This window comes from Panthera pardus, unplaced genomic scaffold (genome assembly GCF_024362965.1).
Source record: "Panthera pardus isolate Hobbes unplaced genomic scaffold, ASM2436296v1 HiC_scaffold_6, whole genome shotgun sequence".
NCBI lineage: Eukaryota > Metazoa > Chordata > Mammalia > Carnivora > Felidae > Panthera > Panthera pardus.
Genome location: NW_026526991.1, coordinates 3,045,400 through 3,069,577, shown reverse-complemented (window position 1 = coordinate 3,069,577; position 24,178 = coordinate 3,045,400). Strand labels below are relative to the sequence as shown.

At 53.4% G+C, this 24,178-nt stretch overlaps 2 protein-coding genes across 3 annotated transcripts in view; one reads left to right on the top strand and one right to left on the bottom strand.

The window, feature by feature from the left end:
• Nucleotides 1-5,544, top strand: part of CHADL (chondroadherin like) — an 11,871-nt gene extending 6,327 nt beyond the window's left edge. The window contains 2 exon segments of the mRNA XM_019446996.2: nt 141-339; nt 5,325-5,544. Of these exon segments, the coding sequence (XP_019302541.1) occupies nt 141-339; nt 5,325-5,351 (226 nt within the window). The 3' untranslated portion in view covers nt 5,352-5,544.
• Nucleotides 2,944-24,178, bottom strand: L3MBTL2 (L3MBTL histone methyl-lysine binding protein 2). 2 transcript variants are annotated; one of them, XM_053894914.1, is made up of 17 exons: nt 24,048-24,178; nt 21,724-21,967; nt 20,306-20,439; nt 16,502-16,625; nt 15,660-15,739; nt 13,950-14,067; nt 13,391-13,525; nt 13,031-13,119; nt 9,696-9,927; nt 9,181-9,257; nt 8,898-9,002; nt 8,083-8,230; nt 7,599-7,681; nt 7,041-7,275; nt 6,494-6,559; nt 5,401-5,517; nt 2,944-5,015 (listed from the first exon to the last, which is right to left on the bottom strand). In XM_053894914.1, the coding sequence occupies exons 1-17, from the start codon at nt 24,069-24,071 to the stop codon at nt 4,903-4,905; spliced, it is 2,124 nt and encodes a 707-aa protein (XP_053750889.1). In that variant the 5' UTR covers nt 24,072-24,178; the 3' UTR covers nt 2,944-4,902. The 2 variants fall into 2 exon arrangements, with proteins under 2 accessions (XP_053750889.1, XP_053750890.1); XM_053894915.1 differs by having other exon boundaries at nt 2,944-3,582.

The window sequence follows — 24,178 nt, the reverse complement described above, 5'->3', positions numbered from 1 at the left end:
TATCCCCTTTTTACAGAGAAGGGATTTGAGGTTTGAAGTGACTCGCTCTGGGTCCCCTAATCGGTGACGGGCTGGGCCAGGGTTCCCTCCAGAGTGTGCCCTCGCTGCCGGTTCCTGAGGATCTCCTCTCCTCTCCTCAGGTGGCTCACTGGGCTGAACCTGCGTGTGGGGGCCACGTGTGCCAGCCCTCCCAGTGCCCACGGCCAGAGGGTGAAGGCTGCGACGACTGTTTTTGAAACCTGCCCAGGCTGGGCTGCCAGGAAGGCCAAGCGGACGCCGGCCGCCAGGCCCAGTGCCGGGAGCAGCCCCGGGAAGGGGAGACGGTGGAGAGCAGACAAGGTTGGCAGGTTGGTGGGAGGCCTCGGTGGGTGGGTCAGGTTCCAAAGCCCCCGGGGTAGCAGAGGTCTGACTTCTCTTGGTCCCGATTCATGTGGTTCCAGACCTGGGCAATGACTCTGCTGTTTCCATTCGGTCGTATCTGTCCCCGCTCCTCAGCTCCCCCACCTCTGGCTGGGCCCAGATGGGTTTGTGAGGAAATAACTGCACAATTTCATCCTGTGGGACACGGGCCTTTCCGATAAGCCACAGAACACCTGGACCCAACGTGTCCCTAAAAGTAATGCCACCGTCACCGTATTTGCCGGATCATCGTTGATCCCACAGTTTCCCGACCTCAAGGGCCCAGCTCACACCTGGGACAGAGAGAGCAGGAGCGCAGGGGCCGTCGTGGCCTCCCACTGCTCGCCGGCCACGGGCTGGACCCCGCTCCGTGTCGTCCCATCACCCGCCTGACATTTATGCTCACATCCTCGAGCCCCCGGTTGTAGCCAAGTTACGCAGCACGTCAGAGAAGGGGGAGCAGGATCCGGGTGCCCTTGCCCGTGGGAACCGCTGCTGTGTGGTGGGGGGGCAGTGGGGGCTCTAGGGGAGAGGCCGGTCCTAAGAGGGAAAATGAGAACAGAAAAGTGGGCCCTGGGGAGACGAAGGGTCAGCCTGCCTCTGGACCTGCGTGGTGAAGACTTGGGGGGCCTGGGGTCCATTAGAAGGTGTATCAGTTCCCAGGGGCTGCTGTAAAAAAGTACCACACACTGGGCGGCTCAGGACAAGACATTTTTGCCTCACTGTTCTGGAGGTTCGAAGTCTGAGATGAGGGTGTCACCGGTGGGGCTGTGCTCCCTCTGAAGGCTGCAGGGGAGAGCCTTCTGTGCCCCTTCCAGCCTCTGGTAGCCCCAGATGTCTCTCGGCTTGTGGTGGCACCATGCAGTCTCTGTCCGAGTTCCTATGGAACCTCCCCCCGTCCCTTCATGTCTTCCTGCCAGATCCGAGTCCAAATTCCCCCTTTTCTTAAGGGCAGGAGTCATACTGGATAAGGACTCAACCTAATGACCTTGTTTTAACTCGATTACCTCCGTGAAGACCCTATTTCTAAGGTCTCACTCTGAGGTACATCTTCTTTGGGGGGGTTACACCATTCAGTGTTCCTTGTGAGGTAGGCTGGGAGGAAGGAACTGCTACAGCCCCAAGCTGAAGGTGAGCAATTGTGCCTTTGAGATCAGATCTGGAATTGGTGTCAATGACAGTGGCATTAATCTCGGCTGACACCCGTGTGGCAGGGACTTCCGGCTAAGGCTAACGAACAGCATCAGCGTTCCCTCCCGACAGCGGCCCCGGGGGAGGGCGTGTGGAGGCCGAGCTTGGCTCAGGAGCTGAAGCTGACGGGCCCAGCTGCAGGCCAGGGCTTGTTAAAAGGAAAGACCCCGCAATCCTGACTCCCTGTCCCCGCATCCGGGCTGCAGCAGGAATCGGTATGTCTGAGGCTGTCCCCTTCCTCCAACCCCTCGGACATGGAGATAATCCCCTGAACGCTAGCCCTGGCGTTACATAGGTCTTTCATTTTTATTTTGGCGGTTTCCTCCCAGGAATACAAAGGAATTCAAAGATAAGGGGCCCAAGGGTGCTTGGCCAGCTCAGGTGGTAGAGTGTGGGATTCGTTATCTTGTTTCTATGTTGGGTGTGGAGACTACTTAAAAAAAGAGGGGGGGGGGTGGAGTGGGAAGAGAAGGGCCCTGACCTCAAGGGTCACACAGGGCCCTGGGCCCTCTTCTGGGCTGGGCGTGTTCACCTTGCTGATGGCCATGGCTGGACCACGCCCGCCTTGGTCTCTTTTGAGGCCCCAAACTCTAGCGTGATGTCTGGCATGTGGAAGATGCTTCAGAAAGGAGAATAAATGAATGACTGAATGAATGAATACCAGTTGTAACACAGCAGACCACCCTGGATTTAATCCCACTGCTGTCATTTTACTGTTGTGAATTTAAGAAACGAAGTTAGTATGATAAGCCTTCTCCTCATCCGTAAAATGGAGTTGACACGCACCTCAGGGCTCCTGTGAAGACGAACTAAGCTGTGTAAACGTGTCTGACTTAGCACCTGAGGCTGTTACGAATGACCGTTCCCTTGCTGCCCCCATCCCTGGAGTAGAGCCAAGTGTCTAGACTGGGTGACGGGGGTGTGTGCGTTTGCACCCGGTCCAGTCCACACCAGGGAGCCACTGCAGATCAGGCAGCAGTGGCACGGGGCGGGGAAGGGGTGCTTTAGGAGGATCTCCCAGCCAGCAGCCCCCCTGCCCCCAGGACTCCAGACCAGTTCCCTCCAAGGGCAACTGAGGTGCAAAGCTGGTCCCGTGCCTGGAGTGTAAGCATCTCCGAAGCCAACAGACACCTCCACCCAGGATGGATGAGGTAGATCTTTAGGCCCCAGCAACACAAGTTACGCACATTTTCGTGTCACGCGCTCACACTCACTGGGGTAACTTAGGACCAGGCCACTGGGGCAGACGAGGCACAGGCCCAGCCACTGGGGAACTCAGGGTTTTGCAGGAGAGGAATGGCAGAAATGTAAAGAAGGATCATCCAGCATGTGGTTGCTATGGAGATGGGGCACTCAAAAGATGACAGGCAGCATTTATTCAATGTCCTCCTGTGTGAAGCCAGCCTTCGTAATAGATCCTGGGAGGTGCCCGATCACAATACACTCTGCTCTAAGAAACGGAAATCGGACAAACGACTTCAGGAAGTCCGGGGAGGCCAGTTGAGGGCTGGAATGGCAGCCAGACTTGTCCTCCGCCCCTGCCGTCCTTATTGGGGCACGTGCAGGCATCACTTCTTCATCCAGGAAGGAGCTAAAGGTTACGATCCTATATGGTCCAGTTTCCCCAGAAGCCCCGGAGCTGGCCCTCCAAACTGCAGGGGCTTTGGGGGCGATGAGCTAGCTTCAGCTGGGAACATGACCCTGCAAGCCCTCCGTGGGTGCACAGCAGAGCCAAAGTGCATACCCAGGCTGTTTTCCTCCTGGAGGTGGGGTGGAGGGGTCTAAGGCCACTGACCCATCACCGCCCAGGTCTGGAGTGTGAGTAATAGCAGGGGAGGGCATGGCCCCTCTGTCCTTGATCTTCACAGGTTCCAAATCTAGTCACGTTCTGGGGAATGCAGGTTGCAGGGACAGGCCACTTTCTGGGCCTGGTTTCTACAGCAGGCGGGGTTTCCTAGTGCCTTTAGCAAAGGAGTCAGGATCAAATTCTCTCTGGAAGAAATGACTGGAAATCAGCTTCGCTTAGGCGGGTCACCCCATCTCTGGGGAAGCCCAGACAGCCCAGGTCCTGAGCAAATGCACAGCCAGCACCCTACCCAGCAAGCACAGGCGGTGGCAGCCTGACCAGCTCAGAGGCAGCTGGACGCCCACAGTAACCCACCTGGCAGCGCCTCTCCACCCAAAGACAGGAAATAAAGGTCAGCTGCCCCACCTAAACATTTGCGAAGAGTTATTGGAGAGACAGAGGGAGGGGACAGTTTCCAAGGAGGTTAACGGGGAAAAATGAAAGCAACTGAAATTTGGGCAGACACTAGGTGAACTTCTAAAATGTAGTATCATAGAGGGGCATGGACAGGAAAGGACAGGGAGCCAGGAAGCGTGTCCCGTTACCCTCATCTGCCTTCCTCCAGGGGCTCCCTTAGGGCCCCCTCAGCCAGCAGAGCTGACCACTGCCCCTCACCGAGGCCCAGCGACTCTCTCCCTGTCAACCAGGAGGAGAGAAGTGGGGTGGAAAGGGCAGGTCCCAGCCGAGCTGGGCTCCGAGCAGGTGAAGCACAGCTCTGGCGGCCGTCTCCCTTCCGGCCCTGCTGCCTCTGCAGCCCCCTCCTCCAGCTCCCCAAGTGGCACAGGGGCCTGTGTGGTCCTCGCCTCCCCAGGTCCCCGCTAGCCCCCTGGGGAGCAGACTCCACTTCTACACCGTTCTGTTTAAGAAATGGGGGTCAGTACTCATGTCAACAGCAAAAACAGGGTCAAGGTCATCCCACAAGTCACCGAAACCTGTATCCCGGTCACTGCTTCTTAGATGCCAGGGCTGGGTGCCTGCACGGCTCCCTGATCTCCCTAGGGTGTGAGAAGCAGGGTGCCAACCCCAGAGGCGAGAGGCTGCTCCACGTGGCTGCTTTCAGACACCCACGCCCCCCACCACCAGCCCGCAACGGCCTCCCCCTCAGAGCTGCTCCAGGCCTTTATTACGGGACTCGCTCAGACACACACACCCTTCACGGACTTGTCTTGCAGTGTGATGGGGGGCAGCCCCCCACCCCGGCGGCCGAGGGGTGTGGTGGGTGTGGAGGGAGGTTGCTGTAGAAAGAGCTTTGGGAACTCTAGCTGGAGGAGACACTCAGAGACCAACGCGGAGGCCTCAGGCAGTGCCAGTCAGTCAGGCCTCGCCAGGGAGGAGGACAGAGGTCCTCGGGGGCCTGGCCTTCACAGCACCCGGCAGAACTTAGGCAAAAAAGGCTCGTTCTCCCAACTAAGGTGGGGTGAGGGGCAGTAGCAACAGAGAAGCCCCGGGCTGGCTGTGGGGAAGGCTCAGTCGTCTGTCTCCTGTTTGATGTTCTCGATGGGAACAGGCAGCTCTGGACTCGGGGCTTTGTCAGCTGTGGCCATGTCTAGATGCTCTTCCTTCACACGCACAGCAATGACTAAAGAGGAAGGGAGGTGGGGAGGGCGGGGAGAACAGAGTGAGTGTGCGTGAAACCCCGGAAGGGCAGGGGGCTCAGGCTCTGGCTCCCTATGAAGGGGGGCCCTCAGGAAGTGGCGGGGAGGCGGGAATGGCGCCTTGCCCCCGCGGGGCGGGCTGCAGAGACGGAGAGGGCCCGGCTGGAGGCGTGCGGCTCCGTTCAGAGTCAGGGGTGGGTGTTTGGGAAGCTCTCCAGGCCCAGTGGTCCAACAAGGACTGCTGGGTGCCCAGAGAAGTCCCTTCACACTTGACTCTCCTCTTCTGTGCCCAGGTGGGGAAGGAGAAGGGCCGCCTCTGAGCACTGGCGCGGGCCGGCCCTGCCTTGGTCCCGCCCGGGAGGCTCTTACTCTCTTCAGGAACAGGCTCCGATGAGATCTTCTCGGCGGCCTGCAGGTCGTCCTCCAGCAGGGGCTTCTTGGACCCCTGTCTGAGGGGCCGGGTCTTGCTCGGTGGTATTCTTTTCCCTTTGAATAAAAACAGAATTAAACCCAGCACGAGGCGGTATCCACGTGCGGCTTGAAGGCCGGGTCTCAGCCAGCGGCGAGCAGGGGCGGTGACACCAGAAGAGCCAATCTGGGGGAACCAAGGGCCTGAACGCTGACGCTGCCCCTCAGAGCTGTGTGCCCAAGGCTCAGAGAGGCTCTCTCCAGTAGGGGGTTACCACCACCCCGTCCTGCTTGCGGAGCTTCCTTCCCTCTTCCGGTCTTTCCTTCTTTCACCTGTGAAGTGACTTTCGCAGCCCCACTACTGTGAACGGTACAGGGTCTTCCCATGTGATCAAACCCAAACCCTCATACGACCTTAATCCCACCCAGGGACCCCGTCTGTTTCCTCATTTCTGGACAACCTCTTCTGTGTATAGTGCCACATCGTGGAGACGACCTCACGGCCACACGCCAGCGGCTCTGAAGGATGGCTTTACCTTCTCTCCTCCCTACCCCGCCCCACCTGCTGTCCCCTCAAGCTGAGCCCACACAGGGCTCAGGATCTGTTAAGAGTGGGGCCTCGCCTAAGGAGATGACACCAAAGTTCAGTGGCTGCCCTCTCATCCCTGAGTGTCACAAGGGAAGAATGACAGGCTTGGGGAGAAACCGCCACCCCCTCCATACCTCATACTCTCAAACAGCCGACGGGGTTGCAGGGACTCTGACCACAGGGCAGCAGAGATGGGGATCCCTCCCCCCTTTCTCGCTTATAATTACAATCTCTTGCCTTTTTTCCTCGCCATCCTGACCAGTGCCAGAGACTGAAGACTCCCTGTGTGTCCTCGGGTCCCTTAAGACATAGGCTGACAGGTATGTTGGGGCCAAAGGGCAAGGAAGAGGAGATGGAGGGATCGAGAAGGGTGCTACCTAAGTGGTGACTCCTGCTCTACGTCCAGGGACACAGGCCCAGCTGGTCCCAGGCCCCACACCAGCACTGCTTTAGTGCATCACTTACTTTTCTTCCCAAACTGTTTCTTTTTCTTCTTCGTGGCCTCTTTGGCCTTCAGAGGTGTGGTCGGCTCTGTTAAAAGATGAGAGTAAGAGGTAAGAAGAGAGTTCTAAGAGAACAAGGTATAGGCACGTCCCAAGACCCCCTGCCCACCCCTCACTTGCCTCCCCTACACACGGGACACCCCGAGAAGGAAAGCCAAAGTTGGGCAATGAGAATGGGGGAGGGACTGGAGAGCAGCTGTCCCTTCTTCCCACCCTCGTCACCAGGGCTGCTCCGAGGGACCTGGGAGGTTTACCTGTGTGCACAAGGGCACGAGCATATGACAGAGTGGGCAAGATCAAGGAAGGCGCTCTGCAGGCCAGAGGGAGAGGGAGACAGAGAAGTCAGGAGCGGGAGGTGGGGACACGAGGGCCACTCTAGTTAGAAGTGGTCCAGGAGACCTCTCGATCTCATGCCAAAGAATGAGGTAGGCCTGGGGCAGCGGGAGTGGTCGGCAGGAAGGAAAAAGGAAAGCAACGTCAAGAGCTTCTTGGGCCGCGAGCGCCCAGACCTGCGGCCACGGGTGGCTGGAGCTGGTAGCCGGTGAGCTCACACCAGCCGACGGGGTAGATGTCCGGAGACTCGCAGTCCACCCACTGGTCGTACTCGCTGTCCCAGCCGTCAAAGTGGATGCTGAGGAGCCTATGCACCACCCGCTTCACCGTGGCCACGCAGATGAGCCGGGGCTCCATCAGGTCCACGGCCTCCAGCTTCATGCCCACTTTGAAGCCGTGGTTGGGGCAGTCCTAGGGACGGGAGGAAGCAGCAGTGACCACGGCCAGCTCCCTGCCCCGGTGGGGCACAACTGGGGAGAGGCGATGGGCTGGGAGCGCCTGGGGGAAGGGTCCCTTGACAGCGATCCCGCTGCCCTCTGCTCCCAAGCACCAGTCCCTCCGGGAAAGGGACCGGCTCGACTGTTAGGTAGAATGCCCATGGCAGAGTTCGGGACTTCTCCCCAGGAGTGGCTGGTCTCCGCAGTACTGACTCGAGGGAAGAGAAGGGGGTTGGAATTAACACCCCTGAGAGCAGGCAGGGCCACCCAGGCCCCGTGCTTCGTCAATTTCCTTACCATGTTAAAGAGTCTCGACGGAGCTGCTTTTGACTTGGTCTTCTCCAAGTAGGTGTCCCAGCTGAAAGTGTGTGATTCGTAGCCTGGAGAAGCAGAAAGTATAAACGTGGAGGGAAAGGAGGGGAGGCAGGAGGGAATCCAAGAAAGGAGCACATGCCGAAGGGGCACCTGCAACTGGATCAGGACCCAGCCTGGAGTCTCCCCAGCAGCCTTCTCTCCTCCCCGGGCTGGTACCTGCTCGAGGACCATGGTCCTGTTGTACAGGTTGTTCACTGCCCAAAGGAACAGCTGGAGCTCTGCTCACCAAGCCACACGCTAGTCATAGAGCCCGGTCAGCCCAGTGTAAGGGCTGGTAGTGTTGGCCTTGGGTGGCTCAGACACCTTTCCAATCCACTCTGAGACTCCAAGCCCCAGGGTCTGGCTTGGCCAGGAATCTGGGCCTGTGGCCACACTCTACCCTTTCTGACTGTAAGGCCGGTCTTACCTTTAGGTGGTGTGAGCTCAATGTCATTCTTTTGGCAGAAGGTAGCTGGGAAGATAGCGTGGGAGGAGGCATGGTAACAGAACCAGTCTGAGCCATCTGTGGAAGGCCCCCCGTCCACACAGATCATGAGGTAGCCGTCCAGGAGAACCTAGCGGGTGGGGAGAAGGCAGACACCATGGTATCATGAGCTATACCCCCATCCAAGGGGCAGGTGGCTAGAGAGCCGGCAGATTACCAGTGTGCGGAGAGCTAGATCTCGGCCTTCCCCGAGCCTCTGCTTTGGAGCACTCAGCGCCCCTGTAAACCGTACATGTGACCTTATTTACCTTCCTCACTGGACAGCAAATGCTGTTCCTGCAGGGACTACATCTTTTTGCCAGTGTTTTCAGTGATGAGCACCCGGGCCCAGCCTGGAGAAGTCTGGCTGGATGGACAAATCAGCATGTCCCCCAGGGGCCATTTGCTCCTCAGGTTGCAGCAATAACATATAGTATGCAGCAAAGTCAGCATGGCTGTGGCTCCAGCCCTCAGAGGAGAGGACACGAGGCAGCGGAAAAGCCTCCAAGGAGGCTGACGGCGCAGGGCCTACACCTGACACAGGACCAAGCTCAGGCCAGGTGTTCGATAAGCACCTGTCCATTGTGCCTCGGACCCGACACGAAAGCAGATGTTGAGCAAGGAGCAGATGAGCCCTCTCCTCATAAAAGTCCGGTACTCCAGGAGCAGCCAGAGTGGGGAAGGTGTGCAGAGCTTGGAGCCACCTCAGAGGCTTCAGAAAACCGCACTAGAGGCTGTAGGGTCGGGCCCAGGCTCACCTTGCAGATGGTTGCCACGCAGATGTTGCCCAGATTCAGGGGGTCAATGGCTTCCAGTTTCATCCCCTCCTCAAACCAACCACCTTCCGTGTAGACAGCTCGAACCTGAAAGGAACGGGGCAGCTGGGGAATCTCTGGGTGGCCCAGGTGGAGGGTGGGGGAGCAGGCCTCACCTGCCATAGGCTTGGGAAGGAGACGGGGGAAGGAAAGGAACATCCCAGGGTCCCAAGGTCTGGAATGGACCTACGGACAAGACGAAAAGTCTCCAAGGGCCGTGCCTCACCTTCTTGAACAGATAAGGAACAGCATCACAGTAGATTTTCCGGAAGGTGGGATGGTGGGCCATGTCACTGCGCCTCTCTTTTGGGAGCAAGGGAGAGAAGGGAGTTGAAGGCTGCCAACAGGGCCACCTCCATACTATCCCCAGAAATGTGGAGCTTGCCCTGCATATGCTCTAACCTGTATCTCAGCACCCCCTACCTGCCTATCCCCCCAGACCGGAAGACAGGAAACATCAGGAGCTCTCTGTAGGGACTACTGAACCCTTCAGATCCAGATGCTTCCCACATCACATGGGAGAGGATGGGGTCTGCAGCCTCTGGGTTCAGATCAGTCATACCACTTACAAGCTGAGTGACCTTGGTCAAATCACCCAACCTCTCTGGACCTTGTTATCACCAACTACATGATGGAAATGCTCACCTCTACCACAGAGGACTGTTGTGGGGTATGGAGATGCTCCTACCTAGGCCCTGGGGCAGCAGAACCCGTGTCGCGCTGGCCTGGGGCTCTGCTAACCTGAAAGCTTGATGCCATGGCCAACGCGCCGTGACCAACCCACTGGGTGGATCAGGGGGCTCCACATGTGGCACCAGAAGTCGTCATCGCTGTCGCCATCCTCATAGAGGAGCCGAAGGCGACCCCCAATTACTGTGTCCACGACGGCCATGCGGGTCCGTGACACCTGGGCCTTGTCCACCACCTCCAGCCGCATGCCTTGCCGGAAAGGGTACTTCATGCTCTCCACCATCTGCAACATCGGAACACAGGCCTGCTGTGGTCTTGGAGACCCTCCCCACCGCCCCACCTTCCCGTTCTGTCTCTTAAAAGTAACCAGAGATCAGGGAAGGTGTGTGAAAACCATACTCAACGCTAAGTCCAGGAAGTGAGCAGATGAGCCTTCCCTTCCCACCAAGTTCACCCTTGTGGGACGGGAACGCCAATTGGAGCCCTAATTCCCCAGAATGATACAAAGGAGCAGCACACAGCTTACAACATACGCACCAAGAGGCCAGTCAGTCAATATGATGGCAATTACGAGATCCGTTTCAGACTAAGGCAACGGGTACCCCAGAGAGCTCAGGTGACTTAGCCGCACTTACCCAGAGCCATTGGTGCCATAGCTGAGCCTTGCAACTGTCCTAGGGTCCAGAGTTGTGCTCTTTCCCACTTCCTGCCACCTCTGGGCAGATGGCACATACCACCCTCGTGTCCAGAGCCCTGTGTCTCCAAATGTCAAATTATAGCTCTGAACTCCCTGGGCTGCTGCTCTGACCCAGCAAGGGATGGGGACCAAAATACCCACAAGCTGTCCTTAGTGCCCTGATGGCAGGCCACAGATAAGGGGTAGGAGATTCTCTTGGTTCACTGTGACTTTGATGCTGGCCTGCCTGGGGCAGGGAAATGGGACCAGTGAGCTCCATAGGGCTTTTCCAGCCCCACCCAGCCTAGCCCTGGAGCGGGCTGAGCAGTGCGATTTCAAAGCCCACCAGGAGGGGGAGCGCCTCAGTGATCACAAAGCAGCCACCAGGAAAAGCGGACAGAGTCCTACACCACAGACCCTTAACCCCTCCGCTCAAGGCCTGGAACACTCCCAGATGGACTGCCTGACTGGCTCATTTAGGAGACTCAGGTGAGGCCTGGGTTGGGGTCCTCTGGGCCACCTCCCCCTCCTAGCCCTTCCCGTCATTCCTTTCTTTTGCACCCACCCAGCGCAGCCCACAGCCCAATACCACCTCGGTGCCCCTTTTGGTTAGTGACACCCAGAACTTGAGCCCAGTAGGGGCAGAAGCCGGGTTTGGTAGGATTCATTTCTACCTCCTCGGCTCCACGCACACAACTGGGCACAGAGTTAGTGCTCAGTTAATGTTTTTTTTCTCGCCTGACAAACACATGTACACACCCTTGGCCTTGGCTGGTGGGTCTTTCATTCAAGACACTGTACTCAGCATTTCATTCAAAACATTGTACTCCGGCCCTTATCATATTGTGGGCATCCACGGAACGGGACTGGATGTGGATCAGGGATTCGTTTACAAACCCACCCCCTTTATCCTCCTTGCTGCCAAACCTCAGAGGCAGCTGCTTCCGTATCCACTGCAGGATTGGGTATGTGACACCTAGTCACTATGTGCTTGCTGACCAGTTCACATGGAACCATGCTCTGCCACCGAGAAATCAAGCTCATTTTAGTTTGAGCAGAGAACAGGCCACCTTGATGACACTAGTGGCCCGCACCACCCACGATCATCTGCCTTGCCTTCAGACAAAGGCCAGCTGAGTGAATTTCAAATGTCGAATCCATCACCCATGCAAGGCATTCTGAGAAGCAGAGGAGACAAAGCTTATGGTTTTGGAAAGGGGATATGAAAAGATAAATTAGCAAAATACAGAGAAATAAAGAGCAAATGGATGGTACCCAACAAGATCAAATAAAGGAAAATTCATTTCTACTTTAGGAAAAAAGCCAGCGAATGCTTCCTTGAGCTGCTGGAACCATTCCTTACCAAAGGCCCACTCTCCACCAGCCAGGCGGTGGCAACCTCTTCACCAGGCATCCGGTACCTTGGATGAGATGGGCCCAACTTCTATTCCTTCCCTATTTTCAGCTGTTAGCTTCCATACCACCCACACCCTACCCATCAGGGTAGAATTCAAATGCCTTTTCTCCATGAAGACTTCCTTGATACAAGGCCAGTTCAGCCATGTGTCACGGCAGCACCTGCTCTGCGTCCCCCTGCTCACTGCTGTGAAGCTTACCATGGCAAGGTGGGAAATGCACCTGTGAGCACCGACCAGGAGCCTCAGAGGTAGCCTAAGCCCCTATGCGAGCGAGCCCCACAACAGGAGGTCTGGCATACAGAGGTGGGAGAGACTAAGTCTCCACCATGAATCCTGTACTCCCTTTGAATTTTTACCATGTGTGTGATTTTTTAAGTTAAAGAACTAAATTTTTAAAAATTAAAATCAAAAGCCACAGCGATGATTTGGAGGCACACCTCCGGTTCATACTCAAGGCTATTTATAATTATTTCTGTGCTTAGAGGTGCCTGGCTGGGTCAGTCAACAGAGCATGTGACTTCTGATCTCAGGGTTGTGAGTTCAAGCCTCACGTTGGGTGTAGAGATGACTTAAACTTAAAAAATGTAAAAAATGTATATATAGAAATAGAAATACACACACACACACACACACACACACACACACACATAATTATTCCTGTGCTTGACTTTTTTCCTCTGCCAGACTGGAGAGTCCTAAATACAGGGTCTGTATTCCCACAGTTCCTTGTATCCATGTACTTAAAATCTATGCAACGAATGCTCTTTGAAAATGCTATGAGCAAAGGTAAGGATCTGGAGGAGCAAACAGGAGATAAAGCAACATGACTGACGTGGCTGGATCACAATCGGGATTGGTGAGGAGGCTGACACTAAACTGGGAAGGGAGAGAGCAACCAACATCCTTCCTTGAGAAACAGGAAGCTGGTGGGGCGCTTGGGTGGCTCAGTCAAAGTGTCCGACTTTGGCTCAGGTCACGATCTCATGGTTCATGGGTTCAAGCCCTGCGTCGGATTCTATGCTGACAGCTCAGAGCGTGGAGCCTGCTTCAGATTCTGTGTGTCTCTCTTTGCCCCTCCCCAGCTCACACTCTGTCTCTGTCTTTCTCTCTCCCAAAAGTAAATAAACATTGAAAAAATTAAAACAACAACAACAAAAGAAACATGAAGCTGCTAAAAACTGTCAAGCAAGGGAGTCTTTGGGAAAATACTCCAGTGAGTAGCATGGACAGAGAAAATGGGAGAGGGGCAGGAAGGAGATCAGTTAGGAGACCCCAAGGGCTCACTGCCAGACCTTGATATGGAAATCCACAGGAAGCGTCCTGGAGCCCACCAACCGTTTCATGAGGTACCCCTTCCAGTCGGTGAACTTGGCATGGATGGCTGTGGAGACACAGCAGAATCCTCGTTACAAAGCCTGGCAACACTCCCGCCAACAGGGGGTGCCAGAGCAACTGATTTCTGCCTCTTCAGGCCAGCAATCACATGTTTAAAACCCGCTGTACCACCTGTCTGCCCCGGGGCCTCTGGAACTGGGGAGGACACGAAGCAGGCTGGCAAGTGAGTTCTGCTCTGGTCTAACCTAAGACAAAAGTGCCCCCTTCTACCATGGGTTCTGCAGGAACCAGAACAGGGAATGTTCTCATCAACTCACTCCGCGGGGGCACCAGGATCTTGCTGTTGATGGCACACCAGCCAATGGGGTGGACATCCACTGTTCCCAGGTTGCACCAGAAGTCATGGCTGGCGTCATTCTCAAAGCCCTCATACCGGAGCAGCACCCGGTACCCTGAAAGAAGGAAAGGGCACCAGTGAGGAAGGGTGGGATGGGGAAAGGTATATTCTCAGGCCTTCCCTCTTTTCCAGCCTAAACTGACTCCTATTCCAAGAACTCCTTCCAGGCAAGTGGGGTCCCTGTTGTCCACAACGGTCACAGCCAAAACAAACCCATGTCATGTCCTGGGAAAGCAGTATGGCACCGCATGAGAGTTAATTTTTTATAGCCTGATTGTTCCTGGGAAAAAACTTAAAAGGGGGAGTTTCTAAACTTGCCATGCTTTGTGGCCTCCTGGAAGCCAAGAAGGGAGGCAGAAACTCCAGTGGGTGGGCTTTGTGTTTGATGCAGCCAACCTCTGCTTGCAACACTGCCCCCCCACCGTATGGGGATGTCAGTCTTCAAACTCAGACCCTGCCTTGGCCAGAGGAATACCCACCTGCGGCCTGAATGACAGAGGCAATCCAGTACACCCGGCTGGGGAGCACAGCGTCGCTATTGAGCACCTCCACCTTCATCCCCTTCATCACGTCCTCCCACTGGTCATACAGTGGGACCTGTGTGGGCACAAGAGCATTTGGGGGTGGGGTGGGGACAGTGAGCTGCCTGAGCAAACAGGGAAGAGTGGCTGGCCTCATGAGTCATTGTGGCCTTCTCTGCCTCTCAACTTCTCACATCACTGTCACTCCAAGCCAGGCATGGGACTAGGGATGAAGAGATGAGCAAAACGAGTCCACTGTCCTCAAAGAGCTGATTCAGGGCATGGGGTGGGGGTGGGGGCGATGGGAGGGGAGGGCCGGTGCAGTGGTCACACATCCAGAGTCATCCCCAAGTACTGATCTTTACAGGACCGCCTCCTCACCGTATCATCCTGGGTATAGCACACCTGTGACAGTTTGTGTGCCAGTGATGACACCTCCTAGCGCTCGCCACATCGCAGTGCCAGCGAGGCACTGTCCTTGGCACAAATACCACCTCTTTCAATCCTCACTCAAGCCTGGCCAGTAGTGTCTCAGCAATCACCACGCCGGCTCTCACAGTGGTCTACTCACACACTATTTCTGGCACATTCTTTTTCTACCTCTCCAACTCGTCTTCTCCTCTTCAGATGCTCTCCATCAGCAGCGGACCATTTTTGCTGGCTTTTCCCTGATATCTAAACCTCACTTTGAACCAAGAGCATCTTGATTCTCCTTTGGAGAAATTCACCGTGTTTTCATTCTCAGCCCTGGCTTAAGCTATTCGGGGTATCCCATTCTACCTCTCTGGCCAGAGAATGGGTCTGTCACAGAATCTAGAAACCGTTATGCTACCCAGGCGCAAAGGGGCCGGCCTGGCAGAGCTTATCAAATCCGGTGTGTTGAGTGCAATTGTGACAGAATTCCCCTGCAGTGAAAACTCAGGGCAAAAGAGCTTCCTACTAAGGAAGGTGTGAGCCTTGGACTAGAGTGAGACTAGAGTGACACTTTCCCACTGTCCCATGTCCACGGCACTCCACCCGGAGTCCAGGAGCTGCTAGGATGTGACTCTGGTCAGAGGACTCCACGAGTCAAGAGGCCTCCTCCTTGACTTCCTGGGTGTTAGCAAACTGGTTTGAAAGGCCAAAGGAGAGCGTGGCTCTAGGCGGCTCCCTGGCCCGCAGGCTACCACAGGCTGCACGTGCTGCCTGCGCTTCCACTCCAGGCCTAGCACCCCACCCCTCCTCCTGGCCTCACTCTTCTGGGGCTTCTCTGTGCTGAAATGGGCTCCAAGAGGCATCCACATCTGCCTCCCAGGAACCCGGGGGCTCAGGGCAGTCCAGAAGCACCAAGCTTTCAATGGGAAAACACGAACACAGGGGAAAAAAGAAGGAAAGGATTTCCAGCACGAAGTTCCAGTGCGTAAACAAGCAGAGTGAGGACCTCAGAGAGGAAGCGCAGTGCTAGAAGGCCTCAGTGAGGGTGTGTGGGAGGACTCTGAAAAAAAGGTGGACAGAGAGGGAAACCGGAGCAAGTGGCAAAGTTGGACTGCGCCCACCCAGACCTCATCACTGTTCGCTCTCTGGTGCCAGTGCCCAGCTTGGAACGCTTATGAGGCTGGCGGGTGAGACAGGTGGCGAGCACCCGAGTTCCCGGCTTGCTCCCCTGCCCCCCATCTCCAGGACACTCACATGCTTAAAACAGCTGACAGGAGCAGCTTTGTAACTGTGATCCTTCAGGAACTTCCCCCAGTCGAAACCCAAGACCAGCGCTGCAGAGCAGAAAGAGAAGAGTTGGAACCTGACGCCCAGGAGCCATAGAAGCAGGTCCTTCCCCACCCAGGCAGCCCCATACCTGCCCCACTGGTGGCCATCAGAACAGGCCTGGACCTTATCCAAAGGGTGACAGACTCTCAGGAGTAGAGGAAGCATTCAGGGGGAAATGTCTGATCTTTCTTCCCCGGAAAAGACAAGGAAATTCAAAGGCCTTTGGGCTTAAATTCTTTAGACCTCCCTCAACCTCTCATTGGTCACAGCCCATTGGAATGGATGGGAGGGGCACACACCTAGGCCCCTCCAACCCTTGTGCGTCTAGAGCTCAGCTACAGCCAAAAACAGACCACCTAGAGAGCAGAGTTGCTTATTGCCTGCACGCTTAGAAACTGCTGCGCACACTCAGGTTACTTTCCTTATCCCGCCACCCCTCTCCAAACCAGACAGGGGTCTCCACTGCCCATGGGACACAGAAGCCACAGGGCTAAGAGCAATACAAAAGAAAAGCAGCAAATTCTGGCTTTCTGAACTATCAAGAGTAGGGGTCCTAGTACTTCAGAAGTGACTAAAGGGATTTTCTGGGGTAATTTGCACAATCCCTACCAAATAGGGAAGATGGCAGTCCACAGTGAGCCTGGGGCAGGACACTCTGTAGCTGCCCTTTTTTCCCATTCCCGGCTCCTAGGCAGGGCCAGCCCAGGCCTGGCACCCCATTCCCAACCCCTTGGCAGCTTCTGAGCACCAGTGTTCTGCTGTCTTACCATCTTGCCCAGTCGGCGTCCCATCTGCCAGCTGTCCCGTCCCTTGGGAGTGGAGGAAGGCTCCAATTTTGGCAGACCAGGCCGCCTTGTGGAGGACTTTGGCTTTCTTGGTAGGTGGTTTTCCCTGGAGGGAGGAGAGCACGTGGGTAGCCTAATGGCTGAGAATGGAGCGCTGGATCTGGAAGGTCTGGGTTTAAATCCTGGGATTCAGTCCCTCAACCTCTTCAGTTCCTTCATTTGTAAATCAAGTGCATAACAATAACAATGCTTGGCTCAAAGGGGGGCTGCAAGGATGTGAGTTACTGTCTGATGCCTGGCATTCAGTAAGTGCTTAGCTATTGTTCAAATGCGGAGGGATAGGTCACTTGGAGCTACAGGGCAGGGAGGGACACTTGTATCTTTTCTTTTAAGCCTTTGCTTCCTCCAGGGACTTTTCCCAGTGGCTTCAACTCTCAGCCATCTCCTTCATCAGGTGCTCCCACAGATTTATGGCAGACAGTGGGCTTCACAGAGGTCTAGGAGGCAACATTTTGTACACATATGGGAATGTTCTAGAGCAGGTCTGTGGCTTTCATCAGATGCTCCACGGGGCCTCCCCAAGAGTGAAAGGCCACTAATCTAGTCTACAACTTGTAACTTAAGCACTGATCAGAAAGGCCCAGAGAATTTATTTTAAAAGATCAGTGAAATAAAAATGTGAGTTTACACAGACCCGGGGAAAAGTCCTGGCTCTTCAGTTTGTAACTTCTTTGAGTAAGTTACTAAAAATTTTTGAGCCTTTAAAAAAATTTTTTTTAACGTTTATTCATTTTTGAGAGACAGAGACAGAGTGCAAGCAGGGGTGGGGCAGAGACAGAGGGAGACACAGAATCCAAATCAGGCTCCAGGCTCTGAGCTGTCAGCACAGGGCCCGACGCAGGGCTTGAACTCACGAACCGCGAGATCATGACCTGAACTTAAGTCGGACACTTAACCGACTGAGCCACCTAAGCGCCCCTTTTGAGCCTTTAAAATAGGAATTTAAGGGGCACCTTTGTGGCTCAGTCGGTTAAGTGTCTGACACTTGATTTCAGCTCAGGTCATGATCTCACGGTTTGTGAGACTGAGCCCCATGCTAGGAGCCTGCTTGGGATTCTCTCTCCCTCTCCCTCTGCCCCTCCCCCTGCTTGCTCAAAATAAATAAACATTAAAAAAAAGATTAATAGGGGCACCTGGGTGGCTCAGTCCATTAAACGTCTGACTTCTACTCTGTGCTGGCAGTGTGGAGCCTGCCTCAGATTCTGTCTCCTTTTCTCTGCCCCTACCCCACTCGCACTCTGTCTCTGTCTCTCAAAAATAAATAAACGTTAAAAAATAATAAAATAGGAATTTTTAAAAAAATAATAAAAAATAAAATAAAATAAAATAAAATAGGAATTTAAGGGGCATCTGGCTGGCTCAGTACAGCATGCAACTCTTTTTTCTTTTTTTTTTTTTTAACATTAATTTTATTTTTGAGACAGAGAGAGACAGAGCATGAACAGGGGAGGGGCAGAGAGAGAGGGAGACACAGAATCGGAAGCAGGCTCCAGGCTCCGAGCCATCAGCCCAGAGCCCGACGCGGGGCTCGAACTCACGGACCGCGAGATCGTGACCTGAGCTGAAGTCGGACGCTCAACCGACTGAGCCACCCAGGCGCCCCAACAGCATGCAACTCTTGATCTTGGAGTTGTGAGTTCAAGCCCCATGTTTGGTGTAGGGATTTCTCTGGGGAAAAAAATCTTAAAAAAATAAAATAGGAAACTTTAAAAATTCATTTTTAAGAGAGCATTGGTTGGCTGGATTCAGTTAGCAAGTATCCCTGAATTGTAGCTATTAACAATATTATTTATTAGGTCACTGAGGAGAGAGATTTTTCTATGCCCTAAACTAAAATCTACACAGTGAGGGAAACAACGATTATGCACAAAAATGAGAGATAAAGTATACAGAAGCACAAAGCAGGAGACATGGTCTACTGTGACTTTCAGTAAATGTCAGAGCAGTGGGTCTCAAGCTTTGCTGCACGTGACAATTACCTGGGTGGGGCTCTTTAAAGCCCCTATGTCCAGGGGGCACCTGGCTGGCTAGGGTGGTAGAGGCAGCGCATGAGACTCTTATCTCAGGGTTAGGAATTAGAGCCCCATGTTGGGTGCAGATTACTTAAAACAATAATAATAATAATAATAATAATAATAATAATAATAAAGCCCATGTGTCCAGGCCACACTCCATCCCAATTAAATGAGAATCTTTGGGAGTAAGACCAAGCATCAATATTTTGTTACTACTTCTTTTAAAGCTTGTTTATTTATTTTTTTTTAGTAATCTCTACACCCAATGTGGGGCTTGAACTCATGACCCCGGGATCAAAAGTTGCACCAAACAGGGGCGCCTGGGTGGCTCAGTCGGTTAAGTGTCTGACTTCGGCTCAGGTCATGATCTTGTGGTTCACGAGTTCGAGCCCCACATCGGGCTCTGTGCTGACAGCTCGGAGCCTGGAGCCTGCTTCCGATTCTGTGTCTCCCTCTCTCTCTGACCCTCCCCCCATTCATGCTCTGTCTCTCTCTGTCTCAAAAATAAAATTTAAGGGGCGCCTGGGTGGCGCAGTCGGTTAAGCGTCCGACTTCAGCCAGGTCACGATCTCGCGGTCCGTGAGTTCGAGCCCCGCGTCAGGCTCTGGGCTGATGGCTCGGAGCCTGGAGCCTGTTTCCGATTCTGTGTCTCCCTCTCTCTCTGCCCCTCCCCCGTTCATGCTCTGTCTCTCTCTGTCCCAAAAATAAATAAAAAATGTAAAAAAAAAAAAAAATAAAATAAAAAAAAAAAAAATAAATAAAATAAAATAAAATTTAAAAAAACGTAAAAAAAAAAAAAGTTGCACCAAACATTAATATTTTAAACACTCTCCAGGTGATCCCAACGTGCAGGCAAGGTGTGAGAACCGGTGTCATGGACGGTGGCCATAGTTACCAGGACACAACACAACGTTAGGCGCCTGAGAGCACATTCCAGTCCCAGTTCTGCTGCTCCCCCAACAGAACCACCTTAGGTAAGTCCCTCTTCCTCTCTGAACCTCAGCACACTTCTCAACTAATGTGTGGGTGAGACAACACAACTAAAGATTAGTAAGACTTTCTAGGTGGCTGCCTATGACATGGAGTCAGAGACCAGGCATCAACTTCCTAAACCCACCGTGGCTGGTAAACATATGCCTGTCTCCTAATTTCCTTTCAGAGCGTTTATAAAGGTATGGGGCGGGGGCACCTGCGTAGCTCAGCTGGTTAAGCATCTGACTCTTGATTTTGGCTCAGGTCAGGATCTCACCATTCATGAGGTTAAGCCCGGCGTCAGGCTCTGCGCTGATAGCACAGGGCCTGCTTGGGATTCTCTCTCTCCCTCTCTCTCCCCCTCCCCTGCTCAAGTCCTAGCTTTCTCAAAATAAACAAACTTTAAAAAAAAAAAAAAAAAAGTATGAGGCCAAGACCAAAGGGCACCAGACTCCCCCAAGGCTCTTCTTTTCTTTAAAACTTACTAAAGGCATTAGACTCCTGGGGGCAGGGGAAGGTGGGGATTGAAGGGCACCTCTATTAGTGTGTAATTTACAAATTGATTCCCCTGCAGGCTAAATTTTGAGAGCATAATAAATAGCAGGAAATTTACAACCTCAGACAGCCACAAGCAAACTCCTTCCAAAGCTCTCTTGGCCCCTTTGCCATCAGCCAGGTGGGTGTTCCTGTCTCAGCTCCCAGGGCCCCAGGAAAGGTCTTCCGAATAACTGCCTCTTACCTGTAATCTGGCCAAGATACTGGCTTTCTTGGAGTTGGAGGAGTAGCTCCTAGAACAGGAGACGCTGCAGAATCTCTTAGTCTTGGAGAAGAAGGCTTCCCTTGTACCCACGATACCACACATCTCACAGACAGCTGGGAAGAGAACTTAGCACGTGACCCACCTGATACGGTCACCCCAGATCAAACAAAATGATGGGCCCTTCAAAACCCGAACAGCACATTGACCAGGTGAATGCAAGCCCCCACTCAGACTGACAGGCCTGGAACAGGAGGACAAGGTTTGTATACAACTGAATCTGCTTTGCCTGAGGTAAGCTGCCTGGCATCCCTCGGTTATATGTCAACAGTGGAGCTAAGGCAAATCCACAGGGCAACAGGTGAGCATTGGAAAGTTTGTAAAGAAGAAAATGAGAAGCTAAAATGCCATTAACTTCTGTGGGTATCTTTTCTTCTCATCTATACAGACACTGAACTAGATCAATGTTTCACGCCTGACATCATATTAGAATCACCTGAGTAGCTTTAAAAATACCCAGCCTGAGATTCTAATTAACTGGTCTGTGGTGGGACGAAGGCATCTGTAGTCTGTTAAAACCTCCCTAGGTGATCCTAATGTACAGCCAGGCTAGAGAACACCTGAACTCCACAGTCTCTAATGGTTCTTTCTAGTTCCAAAGTTCTAAGATTCTAAGAGAATGGCTGGAAGAAGACAGAAGGGAGAAATAAAAAAAATAAAAAAAATAATTAAAAAAAGGCAGGGGTGGGGGTGGGAGAAGACTGGTAGAAAAGAAGAGTCAAGTGGCAGAGTATTAGAGTTCAGGCACGAAGGGACAGGACTATCCTCACAGACATCTAGCCTGTCTTCACAGGCAGTCCACACACTGGAGGCCCTGACACAGGGGTCCAGCATCTGTCCGAGCATCACAGCTCAGAAGGTAACTAGCTTCCAGATGATCCATGGGAACTGTCATCAGTAATCCTCTCCCTCGGGGGTCACTGGATTCTGTATTCCCCCCACACCTCACATCCAACCCACAAGCTATTCCCTGACCTTCCCCAGATAGTAATCAGAACATTTTAGGTGTTCTTCTCAACATCCAGGTTTCAAAATCAACCAGCTACTCACCCAAATGTAAAAGCACCATATTAATGACTGGCATCTAATATGTTCCAAATAAATATAGTTGTAGGAAAGAACAAAGGAAATTGCAATTTGAAATCAGACTGCAGCAGAGGAAATACCCTTTGGGGCTACTTGGGGTACTTGTGTCTCTGTCACAGGCCCTCAGACATCAGAGCAAACGGCTCCTTACACCTGGATGGCTCTGCCCACATGGCCTATGTCCCCCCCCCCCCCCCCACTTCCTCCACAGCCTCCTGAAACCTCCCCATCTTCAGGGGACACTCTCAAAGCACCTGGCTCAGAACCACTGCCATCCAAGGAGCGGGGAGTCCCAGGGCTGAGCAAATGCAGGGGAGAGGTGGGCAGCTCCCCTGCTTCCCGATCCTCATTTTCTGCTTCACTTGACTCCTCCAGATAGGAGCTGCTCTCGCTGCCCGCACTGCTGTTATAGCTCCGGAAACTGTCATAGCCACCAAAGAGCTCCAAATCGTCCTCCTCTTCCTCTTCCTCCTCCATAGGTTCTGAAGATGGAGCTTCCTAATGAAAGATACAAACCAGGCAGGAGAAATCAGGTCTGACTTAGTGTATGCAGAGGGAAGCTGCAGGTGGGCTCTCAGCTCCCTTTTCCAATTCAAGTCAAGTCAACACCTCTGAGCCAAGTGGGAGGCAGAATCAAGTACCCCTTTAGCAAACACCAGGCTCCTTACTCTTGTTTGTACAATTCTTTTTTTTTTTTTTTTTTTTTTAATTTTTTTTTCAACATTTTTTATTTATTTTTGGGACAGAGAGAGACAGAGCATGAACGGGGGAGGGGCAGAGAGAGAGGGAGACACAGAATCGGAAACAGGCTCCAGGCTCCGAGCCATCAGCCCAGAGCCTGACGCGGGGCTCGAACTCACGGACCGCGAGATCGTGACCTGGCTGAAGTCGGACGCTTAACCGACTGCGCCACCCAGGCGCCCCAATGTACAATTCTTAACCGCAACTCATCAGAATAGCTTAATGAGACAGAAAGTACGTATTAGGAATTTACCAAGCTCCTCCTGTGGATTCATAAATGATGACCTTTTAACATGATTCAAATAGAATACAATGATGTGAAAATACTCCAAATTATCTCGTAAAGACTTCCTGGGGAAGACGTATATTGGAAAATCATTCTTCCCCCTTCAGCATATGTACACCAAAATAATCTCAATTCAGAAACCATTTCAGCCATAGAAAAGTTAATCTGGGATGCAGACTGCCTTAAGGAGGAATTGGGAAGCAGATGACACGCTAGTCTTAGCACAGTGGTATGGACCATAGCTCTGGACTCCGATCCTCACTAGCTGTGGGTCCTTGGGCAAGTCATTTAACCTCTGTGGGCCTCAACTTTCTCATCTATGAAATAAGAAACATAGTTGGCGGACAGGATGCGAAACACAAATGAGATCCTGCATATCAACCTGACTGGCATGTAGAAGAGGTCGTAGGGCTCAAATACTGTCTCTACTGCCGACTACTACCTGTATGATCTGCAGCAAGTCAATCCCTCAGTGCGTCAGTTCCCACACCTGTAAATGAGGATAACACCACCTCTCTCAGAAGCTTTGCGGGAGAAATAGGGGGAAGACAAGTACAGCACTCCAAACGGCTTACAAGTAGCAAGTGGTCAATACGTGTTGGCCATCATTACTGGCTAACAGCACGGGCCTTCCAAAACCAGATCTGCCTGGGTTTGGATCCCGTCTCTACCCGTCTCTGTGACTGTGTGCAAGATACTGAACCTCGCTGCTCTCGGTTTCTTCATCAGGGCAACGGCGACAATACGCCTTCTTTAGAGGGCTGGTGTGAAGACTGACATATGCAAAGCCTAGTTCTGTTTCCAGCTGGTAGTGACAGCTCTACAAGCGCGAGCTATTCTTCTTCTCCTTCACCCTTATAGAAGTTTTGGGCTATTCCGTTCTGGGTTTACAACTACACACGCCAACGTACTAGAAAAGAGGCCGCATTTAAATAGGAGGTGACCAGAAGCCAAAGGATTCAAGGGAGCGTGGGTTACAGGTTGGAGGAGAGCGCGGGAAGTTTCGGAGCCGGACAGACGGACTGAGTGCCCATGTCCTTCATTTGCCAGCTGTGTGGTCTTCCTGGGGAGTCACCACCTGTCTATAAGCCTCGGCTACTTTAACCCTAACAACGAAACAGTAACACAGGATTGTTGTGAGTACACTAGGAGATCACGCACGTGAACGCTGCAGGCGCGGAGTTTTTATTAAACTTTCAAGCCCTTCACGTCCCCACAGGCGGTGACGGGCCTCCCAATCCCTAAAGATACGACCCCGAGAGAGGGAGGACGAAGAACATTCAGGAGCTTGGAGATCCTGAACTCAGTTCCCTTTTCACCCAGGCCGGGGAGGCAGTTCCGCCCTCAACCACTCGCCGGACGTGGGCCCCAGCAGTGTGGGAGCCAAAGGCCACGCCAATCGCCTCTGGCCCTGCTCAGCCTAACCACCTCAGTTTATCCATCCTTCCACTCTCCACCCTCCAGGCGTCGCTAAAAGGCCTAAAGGACGGTCGCCCGTGCGAGGCTCTCGGGGTTCCCTTTCCCAGTCGCGAGAAATCCTCTCCCTCTCACCTCGACGCCCCGGGTCTTCTCCATGAGACCTAACACCGTTTCTTCAACCGTCACCAGGTGCAGGAAGCCATATTGGCCTCGCGGCTCTACCCGAGTGCAGTCATTGGCCGCCTCCCAGAGCCGCGGGCCAA